Genomic DNA, 25,376 nt, shown 5'->3' with positions numbered 1-25,376 from the left:
TCTGCTTCAGAACCATTATTACTGCAGCTACGAGATCTGTTCAGTGTCCAAAATGTACATTACATTATTAATTGACTTAAGTGATTGAGTTGAAACCTGAACTGCAGGGGAAAAGCGCACTTGTATGAACTAAATTCAACTGATCAATACATTTTACGCACCAATACAGTTTGAAACACAAACATTACAAACAGTTTGTATTATTCGTTAACATAAGTTGATGGTCTAAACAGTGATAACGACTGTTTGCCTTAAGTTAGGCGTTTCCATACAGGCCGGTAGTGTATTCAACCAACACTATACGTGGTATTGATTTGCCATATATCCTTCTTGACATATACACCAGTATTACATTAATCCTCGTTTGCTGGGTGATGGGTCAATTTAGAACGTTCTGTCAACGGATGAGCACATAGAGAACTACTGCTTGTGGACGAGAAAAGAGTACGTTGGAGCATGATACAGATGCCTTGATTGTCGGTGTCGGAATGGACGTGGGTGTTTATAATTACAGGGAGCAGCGTTGACATCCAAATGAAGCGGCTTCTCTGAATGATTTCTCTGAGTGAACTCATGGTCGCAATGTAGAGTTACACATGTTTCCATGGAACTAATGTTTCAATTTGAGTATGCATTTGCTGGCACGTTTATGTTGTGTTAGTCTAAAAGATTTAATATCCGTATTCATAAAGCTAATACAACTTTAATTTATGTTTAACAATTAAGGTACAGGTTAAAGAATATTTGACCATCTGTTGTATTTAAGATATTTGAGTAAACCAAAATTCCCTAATACGTGTGTTGTGGTGTGGTAATTATGTTTCAAATGGTTCTGTAATTGGTGTTAGAGGCAGTTTATTTCTTGACTGTCGCGAGACATGTATTAACCACTGGTTTAAATTGTTATCACATACTAATAATAGATACAGTGTATGTCAATCATTATGTCAATGTAACCGTGTACCATGGTCATCACGTGAGGCATTCCAAAGACGACGACGCAGTCATGGTCACAAGAAACGACGACAAATTATACCACTGATTTGGAATTTGTGCTGTCCCTCCTTCAGGAACCGCTGGTACTGGACAAAGGAATAAAAGGCCATACTCTCTGTTCTTTAAATAACTCTAACGACACATAGTCCCAAGAGTGTTGACTTGAGAGTATAGTCCTTGATATTGCTTTGACCAAACCAGAAACAGACTCCATTAAATAAACAAATTAGTAATATATGCTGTAAACTAGAAATAGATGCTGTCATCACCGATTTTCAGTGATCCATTTATTTAATTTTCACCATTATTTTGCCTTTTATGCCCAATGGATCCTGTTTCGGCGGATGTTCGAGGCTGGTTATTCTCTGGCGTTGACGTTTGATTATAAACTTAATTAACACTCGCAGACAAAAGTCAGGTCTACGATGTTTTAAATTGCATTTTCCTATACGAACACCTTATCATCCAAATTGTTAAATTATATTTCTATGCTATTATGTGTTTCAGAATGTGGACCTGGAAGCTCATGGTGTGCTCCACTCAACATACTGACAAAGTCATGTTGCCCAATTTGAAAAGTCTGTGGTTGTTCATTCCCACTGACAAAGTCTCAAATTACTTTCACTGCACTAATTGTTTGATCAAAGAACTCGGAACAAGTGACGAATCAAATAATGTCATATGTATGGTCTTTACGGTAACTGAGGAAGAAATCTGCCCAGATCGCGTATCGATATTTGTCAACTTTTGGCTTGACTCAAAAGCTAAAAAAATATCCGTACAAAGAAAGATATATTGCTGGATTCAGCAGTTGCTCCTTAAAAACTCTCAAAGAATAACCATAATACTTAAAACAAGCAAGCAAAGTCTTTCGTTAAATTCACGGAAAGTATTTGAGACAATTGGAATTGATACCATAAGAAATCTAAAAAACTCCAAGAATTTGCCTGTAATGTTGTAATCTCAGGAAAAAAAACACGTTCGATTGTGTCAAAACATTTGATATTTCCACTTTCACCACTACCCCAAACGACAAACTGAAGGAAAAACTTCAATCCTTGATCCTTGGGGTATTAGTCACTAAACACAGTGACTATACATGGAAGGTACGTCTCTTTCTTCAAAGATAGGGGACAATTTGCCAAGAATGAAAGCAAACAACACATGAGGTTTACGGAGAAGATCTGTGTAGAATTAATGGATAGGGAATTCAGACAAGACAATAATTAGGCATCCCCCCGGGCACCAAGTGTGCTCCCCTCTTTCCCGATGTGTTTCTTTATGCACAGGAATTTATGTCGGATTGACAAAACAAAAAATTAGCCATGGAGTTTAACTTAAGTTCCAGGTATTCCCTTCCATTGATTTATCCATCTGAACTAGAAATACAAGTGAAACCGCCTCATCTGTTTCATATTAGCATCTATGCATAGATGATTTCAGAGTGACAAAACCGGTCATCAAGATAGCAGAACAAGATGGATGACTTCGGTGGAAGAGAATGTGCTCTTTGATGGTTATGGACGATATCAGCTCACCGATATGCCTCAACCTTAAGTTAAACTTCTTGGTTATTTATTATCTCCCTTTGCCAATCCAGGTAGAAATTCCAATTCCTAAAGTTTATGCTGTAGTCGGAATCGACAAAATCGGCTTTTAGCAGATACGTTTTATCATTATCGAAATTTTATTTGTTTACGGTTATGGCCTATGGATCACGCAATACGTTGGTAATATATTTTAATTGAGAATAACTTTGTATAACGATGAAGAGATTGTACATGAACAAGGCTTGTATTCAAACGTTTGTGAATCCAGTGAACTATATCAATTTCAAAAATATTAATCTCCTCAGATAGTTGAAAATTGTTTATGTCCATTCACTATTCTTGATATAGACGGGGGTACGGGTGGCCCAGTCGTCTAAGGCGCCGCGATTTGCTGTGCAGACTTGGGCACGCCAGAAACCTATGATTGTGGGTTCGCCCGGATTATGTTTCTAGGTTTGTCAGCACCATACCCGTGCTCGTGGGTTTCACCGAAGTGGTTAACGTCTGAGACCTGCATCACTTCGGGCTTTCCTCCCACATTAAGCTGACACGCCGCGATATAACTAGAATACTGTTAAAAGCGGCGTTAAACCAAACTCACTCACTCACTCACTCACTCACTCACTCACTCACTTGATATAGACAAATGTTCACGTATGATATATATTGTAGGATGTGATGTTGCTATATCTATTTGAGGGAACATTAAGATGAGTACCACTTTATATAGGTATGTCCATATTACACTGATTTAAGATCAAAATGGCTCCCTGAGAAGTATTGAAATAACCCTAACGTGAGTAATTTTGATAGCATTGCCTTGTAATTCGGAGACTATTCTAATGAATTGTCAAAGAGATAATTACCCTTATATTACAAATGCTCATATTTAAAATTGATATAACCATTTGTCACTTAAAACGACTCCAAATAATGATATATACCGAATAATATTGTTTAATATTGATCCGTGAGTGATGGGCTTGCATGCATCGATTCCATTCTGTTTGAACTCTTACTTTTCATGCAATAGATAATCATACAAACTTGTGTAAGTGAGTTTTGTTTTTGTAAGCATTGTACCTCATATAGATAGATGTACTTTACAACACTTACCTACATGCTCATAAACATACACTTAAGACACTATTCGAGGACTACGACATACAAATACATTCTATGTCAATACACCATGTTTCATGTGCATGCGTGCGTGTTTGTGTGCGTGTTAACTTTACCGATCGGCCGACAGAGTTGCCGAACTACGGGACCGTTTTTTGTTCAGCGGTATTAACAGAGCTACCAGTGAAACAAGCAGGTATATATAGTCTATATTATATCATTTTAAAACTTTTAACATAAAAATGAATAAAAAAATATTTATTTGGCATACTGTAACTTTAGTAGGTATAGTCTATATCACATAAAGTTCAAACATATACATTATGCGTCATCGGATACAAAACCAAACAATGCCATATAAATATTATTATTTTCCGTCTTTAATGATCCATTGCAATATAATTCTTCGACTACAGTTCAGCTCTGGTTGTGGCGCATGGACACCCAAGCCTCCATGATTTGAAGACGCGACAATTATCACAGAATTAATAAGTAATGTTAATTTTTATGTACTTTTTATCTGTGGGGATATGTCGTACGGCTACTGTTAATATTTCAAGAAAACAATATCATACTCGGATACGTGGCAACAATTTGCTGACTTTACGGTAGTGCTTCACGTCATGATCATGAGCCACCATGTAGATATGCACGACCTTCTTCATGGCGAGCGCTACAATCACACGACTATGTTATTCACACCGTGCATGTTGTACTATGCTCTATCATCAAAATAAGAAGAAAAGAAATTGAACTGGATCATACTTTCACTCTATGTGCCAAATGTTTACGAATAAAGCGACAAAAACCGTTTCCATTTTCAAAAGAAATATGAGAGTCATCTCCACTAAAAACAGACCCCATTGTACGATTATGACTGTATCGAAAGCACGTGTTTAATGATCATTATCAAATAGTGATGGTACTAGGTTTCGCGAAAAGGTGAGCGTTTCCTGACCCGTCGGTGGCACCCGTCACAGACATACGCAAAGCAAAGTATTCAGTACACATTTTAAGGGTGGCATAGATGATAGATATATAAAGAGAGATAGACTCTGAGGCTCTATAAACAGTCATATAATTGTGACTCATTTGTGTTCCTCTTGATATGTATATTAAAAGTTGTCAACCGATCTCGTGGTGTGTATGATGTGATGTACCTGTGTGTGAGCCTATGTACCCTGAGCAGTCAGGCGAGGGGTACATAGGCTCACATACGGTACGTCCCACCCCGATTGATCGGCTGACAACGAATTTTTCTTACCGACATTCATTCACACGGGTCCGGATTATGTACCCGCACTTTCACCGAGTTACCAAAAGTCGTAGCAGACGACGTAAACGAACCGAGTTACTTCCCCTTACCCACTGCATCGGATAAACATCGGTTCATTTCAACTCAACGATACTTTTTCGAGCTATGAAAATAACCTACAATGTGTTCCGATTGATTTCTCAGCGGGCTTCATGGGCAGGCTACGTGAAAAATAAGAAGCGTGTGTTTTAATGTAAGATGAAATATATAAACATGCACAACAGCAGCATTTGTGGCGTCATAATGCCTTTGACGTAACAGTTCGTGACAATAGAGGGAAAAGTAAAACGTTGTCATAGGCGATAGCCAACGTTGTGTTTTGACGTCACTCTGCCTATGACGTTATAGTTAGCCATAACAGTGGGAGGCGTAAATACATTATGGTGTGAGTGCTCAAATACACATTGAACTACATGGGGAAGTTTTGAAAATTATTCTTTTGAATTAAGTTTCGGTTTAGAAAGCCTAACGAACATCTGTACTCTTTTTCCATTCGTAAATGTGTGCCATTGTTAAAAAAATATTTACAAAACGGAAAGACAGTAAAATGGCCACTCCCGCTTTCATTAATGTGTTTGCTTACATTTATACAACGAGCATTTGGATATCGAATTTGCTGTCTGTGTTAAGTGATTCGGTCTTTTAGTTACATTCCCGGTTCTCCAATATCATGCTCTACCCATCCCGCACATGTTACAAAATACATCACATCTTCACTGCGGCATTTCATGTTGGTTTTGGCAGTAAATAGTTAACAATTGTCAAATGCAAATTTGCAGTCTTAAATCAATATTGATAATTAATATCAAAGTGTGGCATTTTGTTATAGTGACGGTATTTGTATTTTGTGAGTAGTTATATGGACGAGGAATTGTTTTGATTTGTGAGATTTTTAGGCTGTCTACTGCCACTTATAGGTTTACGCTCAGATAAACATTTTTTCACAGTTTTAATTTGCTGTAAACTTGGAGGACTGGCCTTTATAAGGGGATCATTTTACTAGGATTGTAGATACACCTAAATGGAAGAATGTCCGTGTCTGAGTCTGATTTTCTTGTTTTCACCAGTTATTTCGCGTGGGATTTTCATGGTTTTATCAACCAGTCAACATGGATATCCTTGTTGTTGTGGGTAGGTCCTTAATGGTATACTTTATCTTTAAGTACATATATATGTTTATGTATGTGCGTGCGTGTGTGTGATAGACAGACAGACAGACACGATGAAATAACAACTGTAAAAACGTCCAAATCCTCTCCGACAACTTGCATGACTTAACCAAAAGAAAACTAACTGATGAAGTCCACATTCGGCGCCACAAGCTACTAGTATCAATCAACAGAGATCAAGCCTATTTCACCCCATCCGCCTACTATGAACTCATTAAGCAATAACCACCACACCTCAGTAAACTCATCATGTTTAATTGGCTTCATGTCTCATTGGCTTCCGCGTCATGTGTTCTCTGTCCATCATGTAGTGACGGTTTTATCCTTCTGTTGTCATTACTTTACCTAGTCATGTTATCCCACTCATGTATGCAAATGTTGTTACTGTTAATTCTCTACTGTACATGTTATCCTCCACCTTTATATATTCTGTACCAAGTTCATCATTCAGCCCTGCTTGACATTGGTAGAAGGACCCATACCGAATCGTCGCCTTTACAGTTATTAAAGAAGTTGTTATCCATAAATTGTGTCTACTTTGTAATAATATAAAGGGTCAACTTGAGTGAGTGAGTATGGTTTTACGCCGCTTTTAGCATTATCACGGCGGGGAGAACCAGAAATGGGCTTCACACATTGTACCCATGTCGGGAATCGAACCCGGGTCTACGGCGTGACGAGCGAACGCTTTAACCACTAGGCTACCCGACCGCCCCAGAGTCAACTTGAACCGTCAACCCAAAGAATTAACCGTTCAGAGGCCAAACAACTCGCATACATGTCTATCTTAGCACCAGCGGTCAGTCCGTGATGACCGCCTGCTCCGCTGAAAGTCCTCGGATCTAACTTGTGCTACCTTGACCAAGGTCATAGAGAAATACCGTAAATCTTGAAATTAAAGCGAGCGTGAATTAGATGCGAAAAATTCGAGTGGTCTTTGTTTGCATTAATGAAACCTCTCATTTAAGTCTCGTGGAAATCAGATTGGCTGATCCCTCTGAATCACACATACTTTTACGTTCGATTGACGCTTGCTGATCGATCTATTGGGACTCGAATCCGGGAGTTCAGCGTGACAAGCGAACGCTTTAACCACAATGCTATCCCACCGATACCTTAGCTTCAAGAACAACAAACCGTTATTCAATGCAAGTAAATACGTGCTCGTAAATATGCCTGGCGCAAAAATTGAAAAAAACATCAGTTATATCTAATTGCAATTAGTTTCCTCATAAGAGCGAACGCTGTAACCACTAGGCCACACCATGGCTCTTCTACACGTTGCCAATGGAACAATGTAATCGGCAGGCGAGCGTATTAAGCACCAGGCCATGCTGGGTTTACATACACGATCTTAACAGCGCATTCACAATATTGTCCAAAGCTTGTTACATGTTTCGGCGTTAAAGAAAGTAAAGTTTAGCCTCAGTTATTTTAAATGCAATATTCCATCCACGTGTAATATATACAAGGAATGCAGCCATGTGAATGTATGTCAATCCATATACCAAAACCTTACACTGGTTGCGAAATACAATTACAAATTATATTCATTTTTACATGTTTTATCAGAAAAGAATGTTATAATCTGAACTTGTAAAAACATCGATACATCCACTTTTATGTCGCTTCTCATGATCAACAAGACATGCTGTTACGTGAAAATTACTCAAATGTTTTGTTTTTTTGTGAGAATGAGAAACGCTGAAACGACTCAGCTTCTTCTATAAACCTAAACTGTGGGCCCTGCGATTTATATACATGCTTGAATCAAAATAAAATTTAATTATGATTGAGTCACAAAAAGCCAAATAATTACAGTATAAAAATACCCTTTCATACATACAGATACTTATATGATCATCCTTAAAAAAACATTGTGACAGGTGTAAATCCTCATCGGAGTTTTAAAAATCTGAATAGAATGTAATGATAAAAAAGTGTTATAACCTAAAATAGAATAGATCTATTTGCTATAAACGTCTGATCACAAAGATGGATAATGCATCACAATAAGCACATTATCAATAATGTTTTCTGGAAATATTACTTGTGCTATTTAAACTGATATGAAGCAAGGACATAAATGTAACGTTCAATTATACCCCAGTGCACTTACCTTCAGTTACAAATCAACTCCTTTCGTCACGCTTAAAACATTATTATTGATATGTGTTTTTTATAATCCAATGCTTCTTAGTTCATATGGAAAAAAACTAAAACACAATTAAATCAAGACACACGGACACTGTGTTCCACGCCGCCATCGAAGACTTCAGTCATTGTTGACAGTTGTTTCTATTGCAACAGCTCACGTTGCCAGAACCTCCCTTCCTCTATAGATCGCGGCCCGCATCCAGCAGACAGTTAATCCATTATCATCGATATGGTTGTAACATCGATATGGTTTTAAATTATTGTGTTTGTCGTTTTATGAATATGCATCATTGCAATATTAATATCGCCAGGATTCATAAACACAAAGTGCAGAAGATTCATGAACACACGTGGTTCTTAAACAAGGATTCTGACTTTCCCTCTATATTATGACATTCTCTTGCCATTAGTTACGCCGCTCCTATGATTAACCTGGCTGGTAGAAGCATTGATACAACTTTAGCAGTATAATCCCTCGAATTGATCTGCTAACTGAAATGTAATTCGAGAAATGTAAAAAAACATCTTTGTTACATATCTAATCGCGAATTCCCCACCATGACGGTTTCCCAGTCTTTCGTTCACGCAGGTCAATCAATACCTACTGATATCATGTTGCCGTACGCTAACAAACACTTCACACCTCACGGCTCCCTTGGAGTTATGCCATCGAAATCAATGAAACTTAAACCAATTCTGTGAGGTTACTGTTTGTAAACTTTCAATCGGAAACAAAACGTGTGAAAAAGAGATCCTTGACAGCGTTTCATATATAACTGAGAGAGTATGGTTTCACGCTATGATCAAACAATAGCATGCATGGTGGGAGCGCACTAAACCAGTTGTACACATGTGTGGTATTTGAATGAGTTGAACGCTGCTTTACACTGTATTCGGTTCTTTCACGGCGTGTCAGCTGAACGTGTAGGAAAACCCGATGTGGTGCATTTTATACGTTTCCCATTTTGGCTACATTCACGAGAATGGGTATAGTGCTGACAAATCAAGTCATACTCCGGAGGAATCTGGGACTCGAACCAATCATCATTGTATCCAGACCCTGTGTCCAAGGGGATTTGGGCTCTTGGATATGGGGCAAAGTTGTGGTTAATTTACATAAACATATTTATGTGCGACTTCAGTGTTATGTTCATTGAGTGAGTAAGTATGGTTTTACGCCGGTTTTATCAATATTCCATCAACATCACGACGGGGAACACCAGAAAAGGGTTTCACACATTGTACCCATATGGGGAATAGAACCCGGGTCTTCGGCGTGACAAGCGAACGCTTTAACAACTAAGCTACCATCCAATCTCCATTTTACAAGAAGTTAATAGTAATTCAATCATTCCGATGCCAATGACATGGATGACACACTGTAAAGTAAAAACAACATGAAAGCGATGACTCACATTTACCCCATTCAACGTGACCCTGTAAGAATGGAATCCTATATTAATCTTAAACCAACTACACAGTAAGAAAAACAACACATAAAGGTTAAATAAAATCATCTTTCAGGTATTCTTGTCTTAAAATGGATTGTTTTTTGTGTAGTCAGCCCAAAGAATTTCAAGGTTTGGGTTCTATACACGATCCAGGCAGCACATTCATCAGTAACTAAAGTGATAATTACCGTATTAACACTAAGTAGTTCGAGTCCTGATAATTACTTATTGAATGCCATCAGTCTAATTGGAATGTCATCAGGGTAATTGAAACATACATTCCACATAATTGGAGGGCACATTATTGGTGGATAACGAGTTGTTCAATGTATGAGCACGCTTATCATTTAGAGTGGTGAACTGCACCATACAAAACCCATATCAAGGTCATGCATTCATGACTTATTTATGTTGTAAAGGTGAGACTTTATAATTTAATGTATTATCTGTGTATCTAAATCTGTCAGTCTGTTTTCTGGGTACACTATGGGAAGGCCATTGTTTGTGTCCCACACTGTAATATTATTCAGGTCTACCACCACTCACGGCATGGATCAGCGCACGTGTGAATGTAGGTTTAAAAGGCAGCAAGGCCAATGCCCTGTGTCCAACTTAAATTCAGTTACTCGATGGTAATGCCAGATTCAACATATGATACTACCCTCCTGTCTGCTAGCTCGACGGTTTTGGAGATTTTTTAAAAATTAAAACGGTTTTTTGTTCCCGAAGTTGTAAAGTAATACAGTATTCAGTCAAGACATATTTCAGATTGCAATAGAATAACACACGTCAAACTTTAAAAGGTTGCAACACACAATCAGAATCAAACACAGCATGGATCAACCAGCTGAGAATGAATGTGACCATTTTTTTCGTCATCCTTTTCTTGAGGATATTTTCAATTCAATATATATGTTTTAGTAGTATTAAAAAATACATCTTTTTTCAGTTTGATTCCTTTGATTCCACTTTCATCAACATGACTTTTGAATTAAAGTAAATGACTGATAAAAGCATTAAAGTAATTAGACCAAAATCAAATATGATATTTTGTCAATACAATTTTTGGAGAAAGTTTTTAAGCCCAACTTAGTTACATGACATTCCCAAAATACATTGCAGATGGTTTCATTGACAGCGGTACAAAAGCGGGTGCTTCTCGAAATTATATTGTCTTATGCATTTACTCCCTAGATGACACTGAGTGCAAGATCCATGGACACAAAGGTCAGTGTGTCTCGACAGTCAAAATATTTCCCCCGACAACCAAAGTACAACAAACATATACTTGCGACAGCAACATGGACACATACACGTTGTTTATTTGCATTCAGCACGTGACGAATTGATTAAAAAAAATCTCTGCCAAATACGAATGCGTATGTTTTTACATCACTTAAAACAATATTACAGTCGTATCTGGAAATGGGTTTCACACATTGTAATCGTATGAGGAATACACCAGGGCAATCATTCGTCGCATTAACCTATGCTGCCCTAACGGATGGGATGGATTGACATTTATACATATTTTATCATCAATTTAAAGTTTTATCAAGCAAGCGTGAAAAATAATTCAACCTCAAGGAATTGCACATTGATAACGGGAATGTGCATGTTCATATTTTCTCGTGTGACAACTGGCGACCTACATTCATGATATCGCCTTGAAGCATTGATGGCCCAGTCGTCTGAGGCGCCGCAGAAACCTGTGATTTCAAGAATATTAATCTCCTCAGATAGTTGAAAATTGTTTATGTCCATTCACTATTCTTGATATAGACGGGGGTACGGGTGGCCCAGTCGTCTAAGGCGCCGCGATTTGCTGTGCAGACTTGGGCACGCCACAAACCTATGATTGTGGGTTCGCCCCGATTATGTTTCTAGGTTTGTCAGCACCATACCCGTGCTCATGGGTTTCATCGAAGTTGTAAACGTCTGAGACCTGCATCAGTTCGGCTTCCCTCCAATATTTAGCTGACACGCCGTGGTATAACAGGAATACTGTGCAAAGTGGCGTTAAACTCACCATGTTATCACCTCTATTTTGCCTTTCACGCCAAATTGAATCTGTTTCAGCAGGTAATCGAGACTGATTATACTATGCCATTGACGTTTTAAATTCGCATCCATCAGACGATCAACTCCGTTCTAGTTCAATGAGTAGTGTATAATCTAACGAGAAAAGCTCTTGTTATTTTATTCTATTTTCATTGTCTCAAACTGAGGCCTGTGATGCGTGAGAGATATAAAGTTCACTGATACAGACCAAGCACGATTTGTCCAAAGCCTATACTCATAGCTCTCATACATCATTTACAAGCCGTATGGACGCTCGTGCATCACTTCCGAGTATTGTTTTCAGCACGTTTGACCAGCTGTTGCTGACCAGTGTTGAACAAAGGGGTATTGTTCGGTCAACTCAATATTAACACATGATTCGATTTCATTAAACAATGAGCACGATCTGTGGTTAGTTCGCTGGCATGGTAAGATTACACCGGATACGTTAATAAAACGTACGGATGGAAACGAAGGGGACCCTTAACGTTTACCCAAGGAGTTTCAGTGATCCATTCATATCATTTTCGCTGCTGTTCTGCCTTTTTGGCCCAATGGAATCTGTTTCGGTGGATAATCGAGATTGATAGTTTTCAGTTGACGTATTATATTTCAATATAACACCAAACCTATACTTTAAGTCATCATATTGTATTGAGTTTTATCTTTTGCTTCGCATCTAATGTTTTAGCTCAGAAATATGTTTTCATTTTTAATATTATACAACATTACATCAGTTCAGCCTGTTTGGATACTTCAAAAAGTGTGAGGGGGGGGGGGGGGGGGGGGGGGGGTGGAGAGGCGCACGGGTGGCCTACTCGTCTAAGACGCCGCCATTCGCTGTGCAGAGTTGCGTCCCTTGGGCACGCCAGGTACCTATGATTGTGGGTTCGAATACTGGTTCGCCCGGATTATGTTTCTAGGTTTGTCAGCGCCATTGCCGTGCTCGTGGGTTTCACCGAAGTGGTATACGTCTGAGACCTGCATCACTTCTGATTTTCCTCCCACATTAACCTGACACGCCGTGATATAACTAGAATACTGTTAAAAGCGGGCGTTAAACCCAACTCACTCACTCACTCATAAAGTGGAAAGTATTTTGAACATAAACGACATTAAGACATTTGCGCAAGCTGTGAGACAACATTTTAGAACAGGGATAATATCATTTAATGTTCAGCACATACAGACTATCCGTACCTGTTAAATATTATACTGTAATAATTTGAGCATGATTACTCGACTGAAGCACCATTCAAATAAAAATGGAATACGAAATAGAGAAGAAAAATGAGGAAGAATGTCCATGAAATACTTTGTTTAGTTAAACTGCCGAATCACCCGTGGAGAGACAATGACAACTCAATATTTGGTCATTCCTTCCTGTTCAGGTAAGGAATACAAGATATGTTTGGGATCATTCTTCTGGGTGACAGATATTTGTGCAGATGCGTTTCTACCAGCTGCATCAGTTTGAACAATATTGGCCAATGATAGTAAAATAGCGACCACTCTCTCCGCTTGAGATAGTAAAATAAATAAATAATTTGGCCCATTTCTCCGTTTGAACAATATTGGCCCACTCAGAAGCATCAACTTGTACAAACATTGGCACATTTCACATCCTGTTCTTTTTTTCATGTTAGAGAGCAATGTCAAGAGAATGACTACTATATATATATGAACCTGATTCTATTGTGCTTATGTGTGTTAGAAAGGCACCCTGAGATTCTCTTTATTAACAACACTTGTGTCAAGTCAGATGTAAACACAATTCAATGGCAAGGCAAGAGTGAAATACCAATTCGAAAAAGTGTAAATCTTTGTGCAAACCAAGATGGCACTTAACAACGTGTTCTGTCAAATGTGTTTTTTGTACAATAAAGTGTCAAGGACACACCACAACAAGGTGTAACGAGATCCAACTAATACTAATATCCAACCGATATAGATAGCTAATATTTTATTCAGTTTTCCATTTTGTTTTCAATCTCATTGTGGGAGTGGGAGGTACAGATCGATTTGTACTCACACTATCATAAGGTAATTTATATATTAGTTGTATCAATTGTAATCAACTATACCAATACATAAAGTAGAAAAAGCAACGAAAGTGAGCTGCGACGGAAGAGTCCAGTTATGTGTTTGTGACGGGTGCCACCGGTTGGGCAGGATAGTGAGGATACCCTTTCGTGAACACCCTGTATTATCACTATTTGATAGTGATTCTTAAACACATGCTTATGATAGAGTCGGAATCGTACAATGGAGAGATTGTGGAAATGGTTTTGTCGCTTATATTTATGACTAATGAAGGCATTTGACCAAAACTAAAAATACTATCGTAATGAAGCATTTGGTAGGCATTTAGAAGTTGGGAGAACTTGATGAAGGGGCAAGAAGTAGCTCTGAAAGGTCGTGACAAAGAATAAAAGAAGTTACTGTCCATACAAAGTATGATTTATTCACTATGGCAGTGCTATCGGCTGTAGCACCAGTTTGAACAAACCTCTATTCAACTATACAATAGTTATTGTGTGCGTCTCCCAGCCCTGAACCATAATGCTCCCTCCGCCAAGCTCTCGCTGTAGTGCCGTTGTCCTAAATGAAGCAAGTCTACTTTTCCACAATCACTGAATCTCCCTTCTCACTGGGACTCCTTTTCAATTTAAATGGAGTTATTTTTTCCTGTCAAAATTATTTTTAGAGCCAAAGCGTTAGTCTATTCTATTGTGAGCAGTGTAATATTATGAGAGGAATTGGAAATGGAAGAGGAATTCTATCTTATGTTCAATTGGTTTATAAACCTTACAAGAATACATTAATGGTGTAGGGTGACAGAGTGAGTGAGTTGGGTTTAACGCCGCTTTTAACAGTATTCCAGTTATATTCAGGCGTGTCAACTTAATGTGGGAGTACAGCCCGAAGTGATGCAGGTCTCAGACGTTTACCAGGAGCACGGGTATGGTGCTGACAAACCTAGAAACATAATCGGAGAGAACTGGAATTCGAACCCACAATCATAGGTTTCTGGCGTGCCCAAGGGACGCGACTCTGCACAGTGAATCGCGGTGCCTTAGACGACCCCTGTAGGATGACAGAAACAGTATAAAATATACACAATGAACTGTTGGACGTTGCCTTGTTTTGTTTCCGATTACCTTTACAGTCCCACAATTTTGACTCCCTGCCTTTACTCGACATCATACCACAGCCTTACAGTCCCATTAATTCCTGGGTTCAGTAGATGGTCCACGTAGGGTGATCACACTCGGTGCATTACACTGTCGATTGTGTGTTATCTTACCCCGACTGAAAGGGACGTTGCTCATAGTGAGTGGGTCGGGTCGAGTATTCCAGTTATATCACGGTGTGTCTGCTTAATGTGGGAGGCAAGCCCGAAGTGATGCAGGTCTCAGAGGGTTACCACCTTCGTGAAACACACGAGCACGTGTATGGAGCTGACAAACCTGGAAACATAATCTGTGCTAACCGGGATTCGAACCCACAATCATAGGTTTCTGGTGTGCCCAAGGGGCGCAACTCTGCACAGAGAATGAACGCGTTTCAGACGGCTTAGGCATCCGTGCCCCGACGTTGCTCATAACATCAATCACTGGATTGTATGGACAAGGCCGCGGTCATATAGCCGGTACAGCATTAAAAAACAAAATTTCACACCGATTACCCTAAGTGTCGCCATCTTGCTATACTACTCAAAAGAACTTAACTCAAAGATTAACAGCAGTTATAAATTGGATGGTCTTTAACTTCTTTTGAGTAGTATAGTATGTACTGAATCACTATAGAAAATCAAATAAAACCAATATAACAAATACTTGTTCTCCATTACCAATATAAGATAGAACGAACGTTAACAATGTGTTATGAGGAATAAATCGTTGTCAACTGTTGTTCTGCTCACGATTCGATTTTCTGGTCTAGATAAAAATCGTCGATACGGAAATTCTTCAAAGTTACGAAACAGTGATTCATTGATGACTGTACACACCGCGCTTATATATTGACTAGTATCAATCTGGTTTATTAGTTTGTTGATAGTCATGTCGGTTTGAAATGACTTGTTTTTGCTAAGCTTTATCATTCAACAGACAGTGTTTGCGTGTTTGAATAAATTTCAAGTACAATACGGGTACACTAATTTCTGTATAACATTGCATTCTGGCGAAATTATAGTAACGTGCTAAATAACAAGAAAATGTTATATACCTTTCGTTATTGTATATGATCACGTTTTTAATTTCCCTTGACAATAGTTGCTATAATCAACGCAATAACAGTCAACACAACAAGAACCACCATTCATAAGTGTTACGCAGTCAATGAACAGGACACACAACGCTGGCTGGCTGTCCCTCTGGTGACATGAAAGCATACTCTAAAGCACTCGCTCGTCACGTCGAAAACCCGGGTTTCTGGTGTCCCCTGCCGTGATATTGCTGGAATACTGCTAAAAACGGCATAAAACAATACTCACTCACTCACTCACTCTAAAAGGGGACACCGGTAGTCCAGTGGTATACGTTGCCGCAGTTCGGTGTGCAGAGGTACGTTCGTTACTCAAACCTAAGATTCGCCTCAAGTATGATCCTTGGTTTGTAAACGTCACACCATTGCTTGTGTTTTTCATCAAAGTTGTTTCCTTCCACAGCAAGCTGACACGTCGTTATCTAACTGACGTGATGTCCAGGGGGGTGTAACCACAACTCACTCACACTTTAAAATTAAAGAAATGAACCCAGAAGTACATAAAAGTTCGTTTGCGAACTCATGACCAAATATTACAAAAAATCTTTCATTACATGAATAACTGCGATGTTTTAAGACACACCTGAAAATAGAAATAGGTCCCAACTACTTCATGCTTGTCTTAAAAGCCGGGGGCGTTCGGGTCGCCGAGTGGTTAAAGCGTTCGCTCGTTACGCCGAATACCCGAGTTCGATTCTCAACATGGGTACAATGTGTGAAGCCCATTTCTGGTGTCCCCCGCCGTGATTGTGCTCGAATATTGCTAAAAGCGGCATAAAACCATACTCGCTCACTTACTTAAAAGCCGAGGGCGATGGGGTAGCTTAGTGGTTAAAGCGTTCGCTCGTCACGCCAAAGACCTGGGTTCCATTACCCACAGGGGTAGTATGTGTGTGCCCATTTCTGGTGTTACCCGCCATGATATAGTTATAACATTGCTAAAAGCTGCGTAAAACCATATTCACTTACTCTTAAGAGCCGTCTACAGTGGGTATCTCGGTTGGTCAGCGTCGCTGTTATTGCTTGCAGTCACTGGCCAAGTGAGTGAGTGAGTATGGTTTTACGCCGCTTTTAGCATTATTCCAGCAAGATCACGGCGGGGGACACCAGCAATGGGCTTCACGCATTGTACCCATGTCAGGAATTGAACCCGGGTCTTCGGCGTGACGAGCGAACGCTTTAACCACTAGGCTACCCGACCGCCCGTATGACTAGGATCATTACGTATTAGGTATATGCAGAATATATTTTAAGTTCGCAAGCAAAGTTGGCTTTGAATGCCTTGGATCAAACTTGACTGACTGTCAACTGGTCTGAACCAAACCAGAAGGGTCGTACTACAGTAAACTACGGTTATAACGAACTGACTGATATAACGAACTTATTTTTTAGTGCCGGCCATTTGTTGTATATATGCTGTATATATGCTTATAACGAACTACGGTTATAACGAACTAAAATAAGTGGTCCCTTTGAGTTCGTTATAACCGTAGTTTACTGTATCATCGCATGCGTAACATAAAAGTTCACTAGGAATAAACGAATTATGTATTATTTATTACAAACTCATGATTGGTGGGTGCTACTTGTCGGGATGGACATGCTTACACGTTATGCGAACATCTGGTGTCATCATTGATTGCCATTCATATGATTTTCACAGCTGTTTTCCCCTTTTTACGCCCAATGGAATCTGTTTCGGCGTATAATCGAGACTGGTTATTCTCTGGTGTTGACGTTGCATACCAGCATGGACAACATCAGGTAAAAGAAAAAAAGAACATGTCTCGAAGACACAGAGTCAAGATGAACAACGTCCGGGTGTCATAGCTTAACAAAGGGGCTGTGTGGTAGCCTAGTGGTTAACGTGTTCGCTCGTCACGCTGAAGTCCCGGGTTCGATTTCCGACATGAGTACAATGTGTGAAGTCCGTTTCTGGTGTCCCCCCGCCGTGATTGCTGGAATATTGCAAAAAGCGGCCAAAAAACATACTGACCCACTCATAGCTTAACCAACGTGCCTACAAATGATTTACAACTGCAATTACTAACAAAGTGTTCTTATGTACAGTTCATATGTACTGGAGCCGTTAAGATCCGGATAAGAATAGGTCTAGCTTGCCGTAAAAGGCGACTCTGCTTGTCGTAAGAGGCGATTTACGGGATCGGGTGGCCAGGCTCGCTGACTTGGTTGATGCATGTCATCAACCCAATTGCGTGGATTGATGCGCATGATGTCAATCACTGGGTTGTCTGGTCCAGACTCGATTGTTTACAGACCGCCGTCATATAGCTGGAATAATGCTGAGTGCGGCGTTTAACAACAAACAAATCACATGCACTGAGTGTATTACTGAATGAGATGGTTAGACAAGGCCTCTTGGGCCATCTTGTCTAGTATTTCACAACCTAATTACTTCGATATATTCAGTAATTAGCATTTGTAATAATAAGTGCATAGTCTTTGAACAAACCTCAAGGGATGTTTGCCCAGTTCAGCTCCTCTTCACAGAGACATTCTTGCACTGTGTCTATGACGTCAATGCACTGTAACAACTGTTTTAAAGATTCAATACGATATCCCGTGTTGAATAATAATGAGTTAGACTTCATCACAAACGTGAGATAAAGTAATCTGATCAGAGAGTAAGATCCAGCCTTGGTATTTATTGGCCACAATGATGAGAGAATTTGATTCAAGAATAAAAGAGAGAGAATTGTTTGACTAATTAAGGTGTGTATTAGATGGTGTAAAATGATGATGATAAATATAATCAATAAGTCCCATCAGCTAACCTCATATATGTTTAACATTAGTAATATCATAAAAAACACAGGCTTTCACGCACACATTCGCTAAATTGAAATTTGCGGTCTTCAATTATTATTATTCCACATCAAGGTGTGTGACATTTTGTTACACTGACGGTATATATATTTTGTGAGTATTTAGATGGACAAAGAATTTGTGCTGGGTATAGGTTTACGCTCAGATAAACATTTTTTTTATAGTTTTACTTTGCTGTAAGCTTGGAAGATTGGCTTTCATAACGGGCATACTTTTACAGTTAGAAGGATTGTTTGTACACCCAAATTGAAGAATGGCCGTGTCTGTTTCTCCTGTTTTCATCAGTGTTTCTCGTGAGAATTTTCATTTATGCAACATAATGTTAAGGGATACATAACAGCCAAATGTCACGTTACATGCAGAAATGAACCATGAACATGAACTATATTTTGTACTATGACTACCACCTTGGGAGATATTAATCCAGTGTGTCCTCCATGCAAGGTCTTGGCTTACTTGGGATTTTGGAGATAATATTTTTGGAAAACATATTACATGTAGCTAACGGTTGGACCGCGGACGACTCGCAAATCGGGTTCGGATAAACCTTCAGATGAGCTATATTCACTGCAATGCATATTATCCCGTAGGAATATGTACATCAGGTGTAGGCGATGATTAAAAAATTCAAACAGGCATTGTCAACATGCCATCGGGCGTTACACGCGTGCTTCACACAGAATAATGTATTCCTAGTATTCCACAGACTCCTACAAATGCTATGATAAGAAAACATCGAAAAAGTCGACACTACAGTTTCACGTCATGGGTTATTTATGAGCAGTGTGGAATCAACATTAAATATTAAAGAATTACTTCAGAATCTATGTTATATGACAACTCCCATGTCAGCAAAACACGGAAGGCTAAAAAAAAAGGTCGGCAAATCAATCAATACCAATTATATGATATTCGTAAGGTAAATGGTATATTACAGGTGAGAGACCCCCGCGGGCAGGTACAGGTGTATATGGCAGGTGCAATCGATAAACGCGATTTCGTGTAATTGACAAATAGAGAACAAATAACCAGTGCTTGCTGAATGATACCATGGGGATTTCTTTCGACATGATTACATTAAAGAGAATATCTTGAGCCAACAACAGCTGTTACAAAGCAAGGCGAAATCATCATTTCATACTTGGAAACACAAGACATGAATCATTTATTTGGTAATATATTTGTCTAGTTAGCGACTGAACAAATAGCTGTTTAGAATTAAGGATCAAATGTCGTGAGGTGTTGGTGATGGGATCACACCGTTTGTTCTCCAGGAGGAGACGTGTGACATTTTTCTTTTTATTTCTCCATAAAGGCTACCACAGGTGGTACAAAATAGAACATTATTATTCACTGGCATGACATAAGAATGGCAAATACATTTTGTGTTTGCAACTTTTTGATATTTTAATGATAGATTTTGACAGACATTTTAATTCTTTAAGATTGAAAGTACAAAATGGGCGTTTAAATGTAAATATGTTTGGAAATTTTAAATATTTGTGGTATAAACAATAATCTATAATAATGAAATGGTTCACAGCGGAAAATATAATGAGTGACGACCGAGTCACATAAAATACACACTCTATTTTCTCTGGCAATGACAGTGTTAGTGTTAGACTTGTTACTCACTAATATACATAAATTATCAACATCGTTCACCGAGGATATAAATATAGATGAGAAAGTGCCACTGTGTCACTTGCAACATGGCAAACGCAGAGTGGTCTAGTGGAAGAGCGTCCGCCCGGAGAGTGGAAGGTCCGGGGTTCGATCCCCGGCCGCGTCATACCAAAAGACGTTAAAAGATGGTACCCTGTCTGGCGCTCGGCATCAAGGGGCTAAACAAGGACTGGTCGGCTTGGGGTCAGTATACTGTGTCTGAGTGGGGTATTCATGTTAAAATTCGGCATGGTATCTCAGTTGGCTGTCACTATAAATGTCCGACTGGTACAAGCAGCCACACACACACGTGCATGCAAATCGGTATATAAGTGCAATAATCTTGGACGCAGCGTTACACCCCATTTCACCTCACCTCGCCTCATCGTGGGGGGATACATATTCAAAAGCATTTTGAACAGATATCCCTTGTATTTGATCAAAATTCGGACAGAAATGTCCATCAATATACATTGTACCTCACACTGAATGAATGATGCAAACCCCGAACCATTGGCGAGATACTTTCACCATTCATTCACAAGGAACACCATAGCGGAGATTTGGCTTTTCTTGTCCAATGTCATTTCATATCACTAAATGACCTGACAAGCTTGGTATTTACATGTTTGTTTCTTTGTTGTTAAACGCCACACTCAGCAATGTTCCAGCTATATGACGGCGGTCTGTAAATAATCGAGTGTGGACCAGACAGTCCAGTCATTGACAACATGAGCATCGATCCACGCAATTGGGATACGATGACATGCATCAACCAAGTCAGCGAGTCTGACCACCCGATCCCGTAAGTCGCTTCTTACGACAAGCATAGTCGCCTTTTACGGCAACAATGGGTTGCTGCAGACCTATTCTACCCCGGATCTTCTCGGGTCGATATTTTCCTGAGTGGTGAAGCCATGAGTGAAAATGTCATCGTTTTGAGGACCAGATGAGATAAACCTGAGGTTTGCTTCCCCATCGCGTCTTCTCAGTGAAACATGCACGTTTACACAGATACAGTCGCAACATATTGCTGATAGATTAATACACACGCATCATGCAACCAGACTACTAATGGATTTCGAAAAAATAGGAATTATACGAAAACGTGAAAGAAATCATGAAAGGATATTATATCGTTTGAGGACGATACACTACATCGCAAAAGTGTTTTACTTTATTTTGCAAAATTACCACGAAGACTCCGCAGAAAAGTCAGTTGGTACTTTGTAAAATGTATGCATAGTTACGCGGGAACTAGACATACGTTTTGTAAGATGTCTGCGGAGCTACATGTATATCAATATCAACTTAAAAAGTAAGAAATTACACATATAAATCAAATATCGATTTGACTTACATTGACCGCTACAGAAGTATCATTTTGGTTTGACTTGAGTTCTTTCTCCAAGCTATCCCACTTCCGGGTTATCGTGGCGCGCCGCCGACTTGCGTCAGAGACAGGCGGGGGCTCACGTTTAACGCTCATTGCGGGAAACACTTTATTTCGATTCCCCGCCATCATGGAGCCGTCACCTGCCAACACAAAATAACTTTATCATATGACAAATACTTTGACGGTTGTTTGGAAGTGAAGGAAGCTTACCTCCACCTGACGGGTAGACGTGACAAGGTATACCTTCAGGTGACAGATAGACGTGAAGGAGGCTTACCTCCAACTGACTGACAGACGTAACAAAGCCATACCTTCGGGTGACAGATAGATGTGAAAGAGGCTTACCTCCAACTGACGGGCGGACGTGACAAAGCCATACGTTCGAATGACAGACAGACGTGACAAGGCCATACCTTCGAGTGACAGACAGACGTGAAAGAGGCTTACCTCCAACTGACGGGCAGACGTGACAAAGCCATACCTTCGAGTGACAGACAGACGTGACAAAGCCATACCTTCGTGTGACAGACAGACGTGAAAGAGACTTACCTCCAACTGACGGGCAGACGTGACAAAGCCATACCTTCGGGTGACAGACGTGACATACCTCCGCGTAGATGTTAAAGTTTAAATGGTTATGAATTATTCAACAACTTTAAACTGCTGAGCATAGTCAACATCAATGTATCATCTGGCATTATTACTCCTGATAACGGTAGCTTCGGAAACAATGGCGTGTCCAGACTCGATAAAGTAAGGTTTAAACGGGGTCATATTTCAAAGAATTCAAACATAAAGAAACACCGTTAATTCAGACGGTACCGTTTGAACTCGGCACGGATGCAGGTCTTTTTAATTACACACAATTTAAACAGCTAGTTTCCGGAGTGTGTTTTTTTCGGAATAATCGCGATCGGATTTCACATTGATGCCCACTCGTGTAATTCCGGATAGTGACTTGTGCCGCTCTCGTGGGCAGTTTATCAACTTGGTTCCGTGTTCGACAAAAACGGTTTCAGTGATAAAACTGTCAACTTGTTACATCGCATCCGACTTTGTATGTTTTCTTAATATAACACAGTTGTCATTTAAATATAATTATTATTCAGTATTAAGACCGTCACTTGGATATGTTTTTAGAATTTTCAATGTTACCGCAAAAGGTGAGGTGTGACGGATGTCAATTTTTTGGGATGAAATTATTTCCAGTTGCTGTGTGATGGTAACACAAAACAAAATGTTTTCCTATTGACTTATAAAGTAACATTATATCTTATTTAAATAACTAAGGTATGTACAGGTGTGCACAGTCTGTCCCTGTTTATAAATCACAATCAAATAGTGATGTGTTCGCGAAAAGATGAGCGTACCCCCCCCCCCCCCCCCCCCCCCCAAACCGGTGGCACCTGTCACAAACACATGCAAAGGCAATTCAATTGTTCACCAAACCATCCAGTCAGAGTTGCCAGATGATTGCCAATCTGCACTGAAAACTTTGCTATATTATAACCTAATAAGAACTGAGTGAGTGAGTTGGCTTTTTAACGCCACTTTTAACAATTTTCTAAGTGATGCAGGTCTCAGACGTTTACCACTTCGGTGAAACCCACGAGCACGGAGTGGATGGGTGGTTGTGTGGTTGTGTGAGTGAGTGAGTGAGTGAGTGAGTGAGTGCAGATCTTAGACGTTTAGCACTTTTGGGAAACCCACGAGCACGTGTATGGTGCTGGCCTACCTTGAAACATAGTCAAGGTGAACCGGGATTCGAACCCACAACCATAGATTTCTGGTGTGCCAAAAGGAGGTAACTCTGCACAGCGAAATGCGTCGCCTAAGACGACGTTGTCACCAGTGTACTCTGTATAAAAAGTACCTCTTCATGGTACATTCGAAAGGCAAAATATTCCATTCCATAAATATATCTGACTTTTGTTCTTGGAATGTTTGCAAATGGGGTATCTGTTTCAAAAGTGTTTTTTTGAACAGCGGCTTTGAAGCGTCTCTTCGGAGTGAATATACTTCGTTGCACTTCGAGTGGATAACAATAGTCTGGAGTTCAATGAATTATATAATTATAATTTTCAATTCGGTTTATTTCGTAAGTGTAGGCCATCGGCCCATGGTTACATTTGTATAACAATGGACGTGGTGTACATAGATTTTGTTATTGTTCTAACAATAATGTACTGCGAAGTGACATCGCTTGATAGATATAAATACCTGCACATTTAATTAATTTAGAATTAGTTGTAGACATAATGATATTAATTTGTTTGTTTTGTCGGATATTCACAATATTTCTTTGGTAAGTGGTCCACCCGCGACTTGTTATAACCGAAGGAAACTAACAAAAAAAGATACTCGTCCTTCCCACACCCAACATTACAAACACAACATAGTCTTCTGTCAAGCGGGATATTAGCGTATTTCCCAGTTTCAAAACCCAGCTGATACGAAAAACGTCTAAACCGAGCAAGCGCCACTCTAAATTATTGACGAAAGATTTACTACCCTTTTCCAGAAGACTGTGCCAATCCTGTTCATCACTAAATTTCAGATGCCACATAAATTCAAAAACGATTGAGGATGACACTGGTATTTAAAACAGACCCAAGCTGAATGTTAAAGATTTACATTTTGAGACTCAATTAATTTTACCATAACTTTCCGGCTGAAGTATCATATCATAACATTTCTTTGGATAGCGACAATCGGACATACTCAATAACTTTGTCCAATAACCAATAAAACTTTTATATGCATAAAGATATAAAGGATACCGCCCACAATCACCTCGAACCTTGTTGTTGGGTGTTGACGATATGCCAATATACGTATGGTTTCTATTTCATCTTTCTGGTGTTGACCCCGGACTTGGGAATCATAGCGCAATATTAGGACCATTTTCATATCAAATATTTTAAAATATACGTCATGTCGAAGCGGGTGTAATTTTGTCAATGATAAAATAGTATATTTATTATTTTTAATGAGCAGTTGAGATGGTGTCGGGATTTAAACTGCGCTTTTCGGAAACAATTTCCCGTAATATATACATACCCTCTCTCATATATCGTTACTATCATTACCCGATGATCTCGAAATTTACGGAGATAACAACAAAAGTCAAGATTAAATTTACCTTTGTTACTTTGTAGGGGTTTTTTTTGTTACAAAACGTGGATAGAAACATGATAGATATATTTACATATCTATCTTCAGAGGTTCAGGTCAATTTGTCAAAAACGAAAGCAAATGCAGTCTGACGTTTACTGAGAAAACAATATGTGAAATGCTATACCTCCTCAATGATAATAGACCGCCTCCGTGGTCTAGAGGTAGAGCGTCCGCCCGGAGAGCGGAAGGTCCGGGGTTCGA

General features: G+C 39.4%; 1 protein-coding gene across 1 annotated transcript in view; it reads right to left on the bottom strand.

Annotated features, from left to right (window-relative positions):
- The window catches only part of LOC139463589 (enolase-phosphatase E1-like), a 31,879-nt gene extending 9,368 nt beyond the window's left edge, over positions 1-22,511 (bottom strand). Inside the window, exons 1-2 of the mRNA XM_071244861.1 lie at positions 22,457-22,511; positions 21,963-22,138 (exon numbers count right to left, since the gene is read on the bottom strand). Of these exons, the coding sequence (XP_071100962.1) occupies positions 21,963-22,138; positions 22,457-22,511 (231 nt within the window). The remainder of the gene's footprint in view (positions 1-21,962; positions 22,139-22,456) is intronic.
- Between the last annotated feature and the right edge of the window lie 2,865 nt (positions 22,512-25,376).

Source organism: Haliotis cracherodii, unplaced genomic scaffold (genome assembly GCF_022045235.1).
Source record: "Haliotis cracherodii isolate W230 unplaced genomic scaffold, xgHalCrac1.p SCAF_16, whole genome shotgun sequence".
In the NCBI taxonomy this organism is placed as follows: Eukaryota; Metazoa; Mollusca; class Gastropoda; order Lepetellida; family Haliotidae; genus Haliotis; species Haliotis cracherodii.
The sequence above is the reverse complement of the archived record's forward strand: the minus strand, read 5'-3'. Positions and strand labels throughout refer to the sequence as shown.